The 11,839-nt window shown below is 47.1% G+C and overlaps 1 protein-coding gene across 2 annotated transcripts in view; it reads left to right on the plus strand.

Moving 5' to 3' along the window:
* The window catches only part of mllt3 (MLLT3 super elongation complex subunit), a 46,015-nt gene extending 35,400 nt beyond the window's left edge, over positions 1-10,615 (plus strand). Inside the window, exons 8-13 of one of the 2 annotated variants that reach the window (XM_031585217.2) lie at positions 2,984-3,056; positions 4,152-4,290; positions 5,150-5,249; positions 6,414-6,482; positions 7,144-7,215; positions 9,870-10,615. In XM_031585217.2, coding sequence (XP_031441077.1) covers positions 2,984-3,056; positions 4,152-4,290; positions 5,150-5,249; positions 6,414-6,482; positions 7,144-7,215; positions 9,870-10,001 — 585 coding nt within the window. In that variant the 3' untranslated portion in view covers positions 10,002-10,615. The remainder of the gene's footprint in view (positions 1-2,983; positions 3,057-4,151; positions 4,291-5,149; positions 5,250-6,413; positions 6,483-7,143; positions 7,216-9,869) is intronic. The other variant, XM_031585218.2, reaches the window with a different exon arrangement.
* Positions 10,616-11,839: the final 1,224 nt, after the last annotated feature.

Here is an 11,839-nt window from a genome sequence, read left to right on the forward strand (position 1 = left end):
TTAGATGTTTGGGAGTTACAATCACTTTCTCTGCTGCGGTCAAGCTGGATTCTGCACGTTCTGCATCTCGCAAGTCAACTGTCAGCAGTGACTCTGTGCCAGACAGTGAGACTCCTGTGACCTGTCCCTGATCTCAGGCGCGCGCCCACCCGCAAAGCAGACAGTGCTGCCGCTGTTTTTTTGTTGTTTTTTTTTACATTCGAATATTAATTTTCACATTTGAAATTCTATTTTTAACAACTATTCGAATATATATTCGAATTTAGAATATTCGTTGACAGCCCTAGTGTGCTTGAAGGTGTTTGTGTCTGTAATTGTATCTGTGTGTGCATTTGAGTGTGGGGCAGTGTGTTTGGTGTGAACAGTGTTCCTAAAGGTCATAAATCCTGCTTTGTTTGTGTGTGTGTGTGTGTGTGTGTGTGTTGTCCCCCGTGTGATTTATGCCTGGGGGAAGCGACTGCTTAGAGCATCAAAGACCCCACTGATGGAGGCACACTGCACATAATGACCCTGTCTTTATGAGTCCTTCCTGACACCCCACTAGACACACACACACACACACACACACACACAACACACACACACACACACACACACACACACACACACACACACACACACACACACACACACACACAATGATCCTCTCTGTATCCTTCCTGACACACTGTTAAATGCTCCAGTATCTCTGTGTCACATACACGACCTGGGAACTACATACACACGCACACACACAGACAGACAGACACACACACACACACACACACACACACACTGTTGGAGCCATATCAAAAGCTTTTGAATTTAAATAAGAAAACCTGTGAGAGGGATATTTTGAGTTATGATATCTAGACTTGTGAAATATTAATATTAGATGATTGTGTAGCCCAAAGGAGATGGAGATATGCCCCTCACCTGAATTTTCCCTGCGGACTGTGTGTGTGTGTGTGTGTGTGTGTGTGTGTGTGTGTAGACAGAGGTCCTCCTGGATCCTGCGCACTAAGGCGCCCATAAGTGATTAGGTCATTGAGATGTTTGTTTGTGGGCTGGATGATGGAGAGCAACAGGTTTCATACCACTTCCCTAGTCATAAAAGGATTTAGAATCCTGTGTTTGATTTAGAATACTTAGTTTGATTTAGAATCTTGTGTTTGATTTATAATCCTGTGTTTAATTTATAATCCTGTGTTTGATTTAGTTTTATTGTGTTCTGGAAAAGTCAGCCGGCGTGTATACACATTTTCAAACGGAGCTATAAATAGACAAGAAATCTTAAATAGTCCGAATAGCCAAGTTGCATTGACAGAAATACTCATGTATACCCATATTCAGCGAAATAATTACACTGCCAAAAATAGCTACAGCTAGGTTAGTGACCTACTCTGACAGTTAGAAGTGTTATAGGCTGAATATGTGCGCGGGGGGAGGGGGCGTGGCAGTGGCGGTTAGTGACCTACCCTGACAATTTCACAGTGTCAAGTGTTATATGCTGAATATGCGAGCGGGGGGAGGGGGCGTGGCGGCGGTTACAAACATGGAAAAAAAACAGAGGGGTACGTAGCTGAAGATTGAATGTCTGAAGGGGTACGGGACTGTAAAAAGTTTGAGAACCACTGCTCTACTCAGTCTCACACATGCAGTAGGGTCTAGCACTCTCTCTCACACACACACACACACTCACACACTCACTCACTCACTCACTCACACACACACACACACACACACACACACACACACACACACACACACACACACACACACACACACACACACACACACACAAACACAAACACACACACAGTTTTTACAAAGAGCAGGCATTTTGCCCATGGAGTTCACAGATACTCTCCTCAGTCTCACATATGCAGTGGGGTCTGGCACTCCAGCTCTGCTGCAGTCAAGCTGTGCCGACATTTAAAATATGTTATTTTAGCTCGTCTGTGCGAACCCTTCGACCTAAAAAATGTTAAGTCGCAGCCTCATGTGTTCTCCCCTGACCACGTGTGTTAAGTCCTGGGTCGATGTGTTAAGCTCTGATCCCTGATCTGTGTTAAGCTTGGACTCCATGTGTGAAATTGTGAGTTTAGTCCTGACCCGATGTGTTGATTCCTAAATTATTCTGTGCCTGCTTGGTTTGACCACATGTGACCCCACATGTTAAGTCCAGGTTCCATGTGTTTAGTACTGACCCTAAGTCAGTCTTATGTCAGCCCTAACGGGCCGTTTACATGCCAGCGACACGACGGAAGCGAAATTCTATATCCCATTCATTCCTGTTGGAGGCAGGTGATTGTGACGTAGATGAGCGAATTGGGCGAAGTGAGCGAAAAAAAGTTGGGGGAAGTTTAATCCAATGCAAATGAGGAGCGAATTTCGCCAGCAGCGGCCAATTTAGATTCTTTGGTGTTGTCTCTGACGGTTTGAAAATTGCAGGACTATGGCGTTGTTCGGCCGTTTAAATTGCTTAAAAAGAAAGGCTTGGATGGCCTTGTAAGGGGTTGTTGTTGTTCCTGGTATGATAGATATTTAATCCTGTGCTTACTTATAAAGACAAGGGACTAGATAGCCTACTAGCTGGCTAGCTTGCTAACTAGCTTGCTAGTCCGGTCTGTTACGCTATTTCCACACGCAAAGCAAAGTGAGCGTTTCGCTTCGCTGGCATGTATCCCTACCGTAAGTCAGTGCAGTGGCTTCGTGTAGTAGGTAATTATACTGTGTGTAAGAGTTGCATCTTGACCAATGTGTTAAGTCCTGATGCTGTTATAGATGCTGTTATATGCTCCCAAAGTCTGACCCCTGATGATGCTGTTATATGCACCCAAAGCCCTGTTTCTGTGTGTGTTCCATGTTCTCTCTCTCTCTCTGTATATTTACTTAAACCCCGTGTGTGTGTGTGTGTGGTGTGTGTGTGTGTGTGTGTGTGTGTGTGTGTGTGTGTGTGTGTGTGTGTGTGTGTGTGTGTGTGTGCTCTCACTCCTGACAGTCGGAGCAGCCCAGTCCTGCCAGCTCAAGCACCAGCTCCTGCTCAAGCTTCGGACCCACCCACAAACGGCAAGGTAAGGCTCCTATTGGCCCTCGCAGTCTGTCAATCTGTATCAGTCTGTCAACCATGAGGGATGTGATGTGTACTGAAGCCCTTTGCCACCAGGTTCTACCTATGAACTAGCAAGACTGGTCATAGATCTATGTTCCTATTTCATCGATATGTCTTTGTATTCATTGTAGTGGTTTTGTCATCGATGGTTTGGAGGGTCTTGACTTCAGCACTTTGTGTTTAATCTCACAATTTGTATTCTAGTCATTTTAATTAATAGCGTGGCCTCCCTGCAGGGCTTCAACATAACACTTTAATTAATCAGTCTATTATATAATAAAATATAAATGCGTTAACTTCTTCAGGCCACTGATCTGTTTCCTAATCCAGTTTCTTGTGCTCTTTTTAATGATGTGTTTGTTCGTTAGTCCCTCTTCTGAGTTCTCCTCTGTTCCTCAGGCCTTCAGTGCTCTTTCTGTGTGTGTGTGTGTGTGTGTGTGTGTGTGTGTGTGTGTGTGTGTGTGTGTCAGGCCTTCAGTGCTCTTTCTGTGTGTTTGTGTTTGTGTGTGTGTGTGTGTCTGTGTGTGTGTGTGGGCGGGCGGGCTTAGATGCATACTGACATTCAATCTGTGAGTGTGTGAATGTGCCTGTGTGTTGTGTGTGTGTGTGTGTATTTATGCATTTATCTGTGGTCGACCGAGTGTATTATGAGCTCTAATCTCGTCTAATCATGACTCCTGTATCTTAAGTGTCTGGGAGTGTTTTAATTATTATCTTTTAATTATGATTTTTTTAGCTAGTCCTTAACCACATGACTAACATATTTTAAGATGCCGCATGACCTGACCTCTCCTGACATGGACGGTGTTCTGCTTGCTTGCAGTGCTGGGCCCGCTATCTGTGTGTGTGTGTGTGTGTGTGTGTATATGAGTGTGACAGTGTGTGTCTGTGTGTGTATATGAGTGTGACAGTGTGTGTGTATTTATTCATCTATCTGCTCTTGCTTGCAGTGCTGGGCCCGCTATCTGTGTGTGTGTCTGTGTGTATATGAGTGTGACAGAGTGTGTGTGTGTGTGTGTGTGTGTTTGTTTATTCATTTATCTGCTCTTGCTTGCAGTGCTGGGCCCGCTGCGGTCCATCATCCAGGACCTGCCTTCAGATGACAACGATGAGGAGTCTGAAGACGAGGATGACAACGACATGGACTCCGATCTGGAGAGACCAATGCACACACACCTAACACACCGCCACCGCAGGTAAACATACTTGCACACACGCACACATACACACATACATACACAGACACACACGCGTCTAACACACCGTCACTGCAGGTAAACACACGCACGCACGCATACACACATACAAACATACATACACACACACCTAACAGACCGCCACTGCAGGTAAATACACACACACACTATCACACTCATACACACAGACAAACACACACACACAGTATCACACTCATATACACACACACACACACACACACACACACACCTAACACACTGCGATCAGAGATACATTCACAGGCACACATGCACCCTTAACCCACCGCTACCACTCGTGAAAACACAGATACACCTGAGCCATGTACACCGCAGGTAACCGCGCACGCACGCACGCACGCACGCACGCACGCAGACACACAGACCGCACACAGGAGAGTGTGAGAGTTGATGGGATGAAATGGCCGCTGAGCAGCTGGTCCCTGGGCAGGGCGGAGAGAGGCCCGTTGTGTCTGCATGCTGATTGGCCAGTTTCGGGGGCTAATTCCGACCAGTCTCACATCATAAATAACTCTAAATGACTCCGCATGTGCCTGTCTGCGCTGGTCAGAGGAGTGGTTAGCGAGACAAGCATGGTTTTGTGGACAACCCTTGGCAGTGTGTGTGGATGTCATTTGATGAAGCTATAATGATGTGTGTTCTCTGGCAGATATGTTTACTCTAGTGTGAGTGTGATGATGTGTGTGTACAGTGTGTTTTATTGTTCATTTTGCATACACATAAAAGGCACACATACTGGAATTTTCCCACATCGTAAAAAAAAGCTGACTGGGAAACTTGAGCTCATTCTGATTGGCCGATCCGTGTCACATGTCCACAGGGTGAGCTTGAGTGACGGGAGTGACAGTGATAACAGCTCCGCCTCCTCGCCTCTCCTCCGAAACGAGGGCCCTCCTCTTCTGAAGACGAGCAATAACCAGGTAACCCCTCGCCCGTCACCCAACCCACCAGAGACCGCCCCTGACATGCACTTTAGGCACAGATGCTTCTCTTCAGCGTTCCTGCAGCCTCACTGGTAGCACAAGATGCTAACATCACCAAGGCCTTTTCTCCCCTTCTCACTTCTCTTCTCCTCTCTTTTCCTCTCCTCTCCTCCCCGCTCCCCTCTTCTCCCCTCCTCTTTTCTCCTCTCCTGTCTTCTCCTCCCCTCTTCTCCTCTCTTCTCCACTCCTCTCCCATCTTCTCCTCTCCCCTCTTCTCCTCTCCACTACTCTCCTCTCCCTTCCTTTCCGCTGTTCTCCTCTTCTCCTCACCACTCCTCTTCTCTTCTCCTCCTCATCTTACTAACATCCCACACACACACACACACACACACACACACACACACACACACACACACACTCTACATCTCTAAGCCAGTGAGCTGAGCACAGTCATCTGAAGAAAGGCTGTTTTAAGACCTGATTTGGCCTGGGAATAAATGTGTGTTATGCCATCATATGAGTCACACACACACACACACACACACACACACACACAGGACATTCCAAATATCCTCTCCTCTTCACCATTTGTCCAGCTGTCCTCTCATCCTCTCCCTAACACAGCGTCCAACAAACGTTTGCGTAGGCGTTTGAGTCAGTGTCCTAAATACGATAAGATGAATCCACCCCAGCCAGGAAGCAGCATGGTTTGATTCCTGCTATTTCTAAAACAAACCCATTTCTATCCACTATTGACGCTCAGAAGCAAGCCCACCATTGCCAGATTATGGTTCGAAAGGCATCTGTGTCTGCCGTAAAATCTTCTAAAAACTCTGAAGCAAGTCCACCATTGCCAGGTTATGGTTTGAAAGAGATCTGTGTCTGCCGTAAAATCTTCTAAAAACTAAAGAGAAAGTCCACCATTGCCAGATTATGGTTCGAAAGGCATCTGTGTCTGCCGTAAAATCTTCTAAAAGATCAGAAGCAAGTCCACCATTGCCGGATTATGGTTTGAAAGGGATCTGTCTGCCGTAAGATCTTCTAAAAGATCAGAAGCAAGTCCACCATTGCCGGATTATGGTTTGAAAGGGATCTGTGTCTGCCGTAAGATCTTCTAAAAACTCCCCGCTACTCCTCGTGTTTCTGTCTTGTCTCTCTCAGATTCTGGAGATGAAGGGCCCAATAAAGCAGGCGAAGCAGGAGAAGAACAAGACCATTGATTGTGATAAGGTGAGCCCCTCAATGTGTTATTACAGAGGCAAAGGAGGAAGAGGAGGATAAGGGAAGAGGATGAGAGAAAAGACTTCTGTACACAGTTCTGTGCTCGCTATCTCGGCTTGTTAACACGAGAGAGGAATCGGTCCAGTATGTAGCAGTCAGCATGAGCGTCCACATGGCCTAGTCTGTAGAAATCAATAGAGAAATGGCCTATTCTGAAGAAATCAATGGACTTTCATCTTCTGTGAGACTTCCCGGATTCCTCCTCCACCTCTCTACCCCTGTACACTGAACTGCAGTCTGTGTTGTTTGGTTGGTTGGTTGAATGGTTATCATTCCTTTCATTTGTCATTCTGTCGCACCTGTGAGAAACACCATAGACTTCACCTGTGAGAAACACCATAGACTTCACATGTGAGAAACACCATAGACTTCACATGTGAGAAACACCATAGACTTCACCTGTGAGAAACACCATAGACTTCACCAGTGAGAAACACCATAGACTTCACCATTTAAGATTTCCATAACTGGAGCAGTTGTGTTATATCTGCTCCTAATTTGTTTAGACCGACTGTCATAGCTCCATGATTGACACTTTGTTGTGTGTGTGTATCTATTTGTGTGTGTGTGTGTGTGTGTGTGTGTGTGTGTGTGTGTGTGTGTGTTACAGGCCTATCTGGATGAACTAGTCGAGCTGCACAAAAGACTAATGGCACTAAGAGAGAGGCACATACTGCAGCAGGTAAAGTGTGTGTGTGTCTGTTTTGTTCTTGTGGGGTGTGGAGTTTAATCTGTGTAGATCTGTCCGGGGGGGGGGGGGGTGGTAGTAGAGTACCGTACCGTTCTTTACTTCCTTTTAATTATATTTGTATCTCTTCAATTGTCTTTATCTTTCCTTTGGATGTTCCTTTTGCTGTTATTTATGGAAGTGTGTGTGTGTGTGCGTGTACCATGCTGGAGTGGGGTTGTGTGTGTGTGTGTGTGTGGAGTGGGTCTACCCTGCTAGAGTGGGGTTGTGTGTGTGTGTGTGTGTGTGTGGATTGGGTCTGCCCTGCTAGAGTGGGGTTGTGTGTGTGTGTGTGTGTGTGTGTGTGTGTGTGTGTGTGTGTGTGTGTGTGTGTGTGTGTGTGTGTGTGTGTGTGTGTGTGGATTGGGTCTGCCCTGCTAGAGTGGGGTTGTGTGTGTGTGTGTGTGTGTGTGTGTTTGTGGAGTGGGTCTACCCTGCTAGAGTGGGGTTGTGTGTGTGTGTGTGTGTGTGTGGAGTGGGTCTGCCCTGCTAGAGTGGAGCCTAGTGAAGCCCAGTGTTCTCTTGCCAGCAGACATGGAAGTGATTTAAACTCCTCAACCTCTCCTCTCCTTTTTTCACTAATTTTCTTTCCGTCCGTTTCCCTTCTTCAGTTCTCTCTTCCTCCTCCATCTCTTCTCTAATCAGTCGTTTTCCCACAGTCTTTTCTTCCGTCACTCGTCTAGTTCAGTTACTCGTTTTCCCTCAGTTTCCCCTTCTGGTCATCTCTTAAAAAACACCAGATTGGCCTGTGTAGTCTTGTGTAGAATGGGTAGGGGTGAGTGTGTGTGAGTAGTCTTGTGTGTAAAGGGTAAGGTTTAGGGGTGTTTGTATCTTCCAGTTACCCTGTGTGTGAGAAGTCTTTTGTTTAAAGGGGTATGTGTATGTGTGTGTGTGTGTGTGTGTGTGTGTGTGTTAGTGGAGTCTTGTGTGTAAAGGGTTGTGTGTGTGTGTGTGTGTGTATGTGTGTGGAGTCTTGTGTGTAAAGGGTTGTGTGTGTGTGTGTGTGTGGAGTCTTGTGTGTAAAGGGTTGTGTGTGTCAAGCTCTGAGGAAAAGCAGGGGAGTGGGAAGTTATTAACTCCATGTGGGTGTGTGCTGAAGAATCCCTGCTGACTGTGGGAGAGTGTGTGTGTGTGTGTGTGCAGCCTCATTGAAAGGAAAAGTGTGTGTCGGTGTGTGTACATGTATACCAGCACCAGTTGAAGATTTGTGAGTCTATCTATATATCGGTGTGCTTGACATGTAGGTGACACCTGTGTGTGTGTGTGTGTGTGTGTGTGTGTGTGTGTGTGTGTGTGTGTCCCTTGTGGTGCTGGTAAAGGTAGGTTGGTATGGCTGTGTAAGGTAGTGAGAGGAAGATAAGGAGAGGAGTAGAGAGAGAGAGAGAGAGAGAGAGAGAGAGAGAGAGAGAGAGAGAGAGAGAGAGAGAGAGAGAGAGAGAGAGAGAGAGAGAGAGAGAGAGAGAGAGAGAGAGAGAGAGAGAGAGAGAGAGAGAGAGAGAGAGAGAGAGAGAGAGAGAGAGAGAGAGAGAGAGAGAGAGAGAGAGAGAGATGTTGGGGGGGGGGGGGGGGGGGGGTGCAGAAATGCTTTCCACATGGGGCAGTTGTGTAGGGGCTTTGTAGTGTGAATGGGATGGGGTTAGGTTCTATTACCCCCACAGACCCATCAGCAGCCCCATGGAGTCCCCCACATCAACCCGGGGGGGACGGAGCGAGTGAGTAAGAGAGGAAGGGGAGAGGAAGAGAGGGGGAGAGGGAGGGGAGAGAAGAATGGGGCATAGGAAGGGAGGGAGAGAGAAGTAGACTGCTGGAACTAATAATGCTCTGGACTGGAAAAGTGTGCTCCTTCTGCCGCATAAACACACACGCACACACACACACACACATATACACACACACACACACACACAAACGTACACATACACACACACACACACACAAACGTGTACATGCTCGTAGAGAGAGAGAGAGAGGAAAGAGAGTGTGAGTGTTAATTCATTGTGATTGTGGTCTGCTCATGGCTGCGTGTCACATGGCCTTGAGGGGTCCACACACACACACCGCAGGGCCACACACACACACACACACACCGCAGGTCCACACACACACACACACACACACACCGCAGGTCCACACACACTCCAGAACTGCAGATTACGTTCCTGAATACACCCCTTATAAATGCTTCCAAAATAGTACCCCACTCCAAATACAGCCCTCAAAACACTGACCGTGTGTGTGTGTGAAAGAGAGTGAGTGTGTGAGTGTGTGTGTGTGTGTGTGTGTGTGTGTGTATATCTGTGTGTGTCTGTGTGTCTGTGTGTCTGTGTGTCTGTGTCAGACAGACAGACAGACAGACAGACAGTGTGTGTGAGAGATAGAGTGTGTGTGACACAGAGAGTGTGTGAGTGTGTGTGTGTAAGAGGATGAAAGTGACAATGTGAGAGGCAGTAGTAGGTTGAATGAATCTGTATTAAGTTCTTGTGGTGTTGGTTTTATGAGTTGACATTTGTCTTCCTCTCCCCTGTGCGTCATTTCCTGTCCCCTGTGCTAACTGTGTGTGTCATTTCCTGTCCCCTGTGCTAATTGTGTGTGTCATTTCCTGTCTCTAGATTGTGAACCTCATTGAGGAGACTGGACATTTCCACATCACAAACACGACCTTTGACTTTGACCTCTGCTCCCTGGACAAGCCTACCGTGCGCAAACTGCAGAGCTATCTGGAAACGTCCGGAACGTCGTGAGGATTGTCTGCAGGCCTCTCGTTCTCAGGTTCCTCCACTTTGAACCTGTAACATGGGAGGAGAACCCATCCGTCGGGTTCTACAGTAGATCACTCCAGATACGGACTGACAAAAAAAAAAACACAGAATGTTGCAAAAAAGAAAAAAGAAAAGGAAAATACCAACAAGAAAAAAACAAACTTGGAGCTTAGTCCTGTCGAGCAGGAGTCACCCTGAGGCCTTGCAGTCTTAGACGCTGGCAGTGAGAAGAGAAGAGAGGAGAAGAGGACAGAAGTGCTGAAGATGGATTGTGGGCTCTTAATACGAATGTGCATATTGTTACCGTCTGTGTGTGTGTGTGCTTCTCTGGTTCTGTTCCGTGTGTGTGTGTGTGTGTGTTTCTCTGGTTCTGTTCCTTGTGTGTGTGTGTGTGTGTGTGTGTGTGTGTGTGTGTGTGTGTGTCTGTCTGTGTGTCTCTCTGGTTCTGTTCCTTGTGACGAATGCATGTTTCAACACTGCCTTACCACCTCGTCCATCTATTTATTGACTTTTAAGTTTTCAGGTGTGTGTGTGTGCGTGTGTGTGTGTGTGTGTGTGTGTTTCTCTGGTTCTGTTCCTTGTGTGTGTGCGTGTGTGTGTGTGTGTGTGTGTGTGTGTGTGTGTGTGTGTGTGTGTGTGTGTGTGTGTGTGTGTGTGTGTGTGTGTGTGGTGTGTGTGTGTGTGTGTGTGTGTGTGTGTGTGTGTGTGTGTGTGTGTGTGTGTGTGTGTGTGTGTGTGTGTGTGCGTGCGTGCGTGCGTGCGTGCTTGCGTGTTTTTGTACGAGCGAATGAGCAGCATTAAAACGAGTGTGAGCGCTCCACAGTAGTCTCTTTTCTCAGTCGCTTCGTGACACGTCTCGTGTTTGTCTCGGCAGGAAGACATCTCTATTTTTTCTTGCCCACGGCGTGGCCTTCAGCTGGAACATTAAGGGCTGAGGTTCAAATGCTCACACACACACACACACGAACGCACGCACACACAAACGCACACGCACGCACACACACATGCACGCACGTGTCAGAGAGCCCTGGGGAAATGCCTCACACACACACACACACACACACACCAGTGTCAGAGCGCCCTGGGGATATTACCCTCACATATTACTCGCTCACACACACACACACACCTACACCTTGAACTGCTGTTCTGATTTCAGATAATATCAAGGTTAGGTTTACATTTATATCTGTTCCAAAGCTGGACTGCAGGAAATCATAACATGTTTCATCCTGAAACATGTTGAACCTGCCACATGACGAACACCAGAAGGGTCAGAAAGTGAAAAGAGTTTAAAAAAAAAAGAGAACAGATCTGTGGCCTCCGAACTGGAGATCTGACTTTATTTATTTGGTAGTCCACCCCACCCCCCCAAACCTCCTGGTCAGGGGTCAGGTACAGGGGAGACCAGTCATGCGCTCGTTTTCGTTTTGTTTTGTTTTGTTTTTTGTTTCGTTTCCCCCCATCGCTTGTGATGGAACCTGATCTTTTGAGGGTTTTTTGTTTTGTTTCGTTTCGTGAACTTGAGGAACTGAAGATTTAATTTAACGTGTCTGCTTGGTGTCACTGGGACAGACGCAAACCCGGGAGAAATGGCTGCCACAAACATAGGCCTCGACCTCTGTAACAAGCAAACAAACAACAAACAAACAAACAAACAAAAAACAAACTTCACTGAAGAGACGCAGTGCCTGCCTCAGCTGTGCTCGGAGACACTCCGTCATGTCCACGTCTCCTGACGTTCAGGAGAGGACAGACCGCTGTCCGTGCGGTCAGGTGGACAGACCACCAGTGAGAGGGGGTGTGGAGGGTGTGCTGGT

The sequence above is a fragment of the Clupea harengus genome, chromosome 18 (genome assembly GCF_900700415.2).
Source record: "Clupea harengus chromosome 18, Ch_v2.0.2, whole genome shotgun sequence".
Lineage (NCBI taxonomy): Eukaryota > Metazoa > Chordata > Actinopteri > Clupeiformes > Clupeidae > Clupea > Clupea harengus.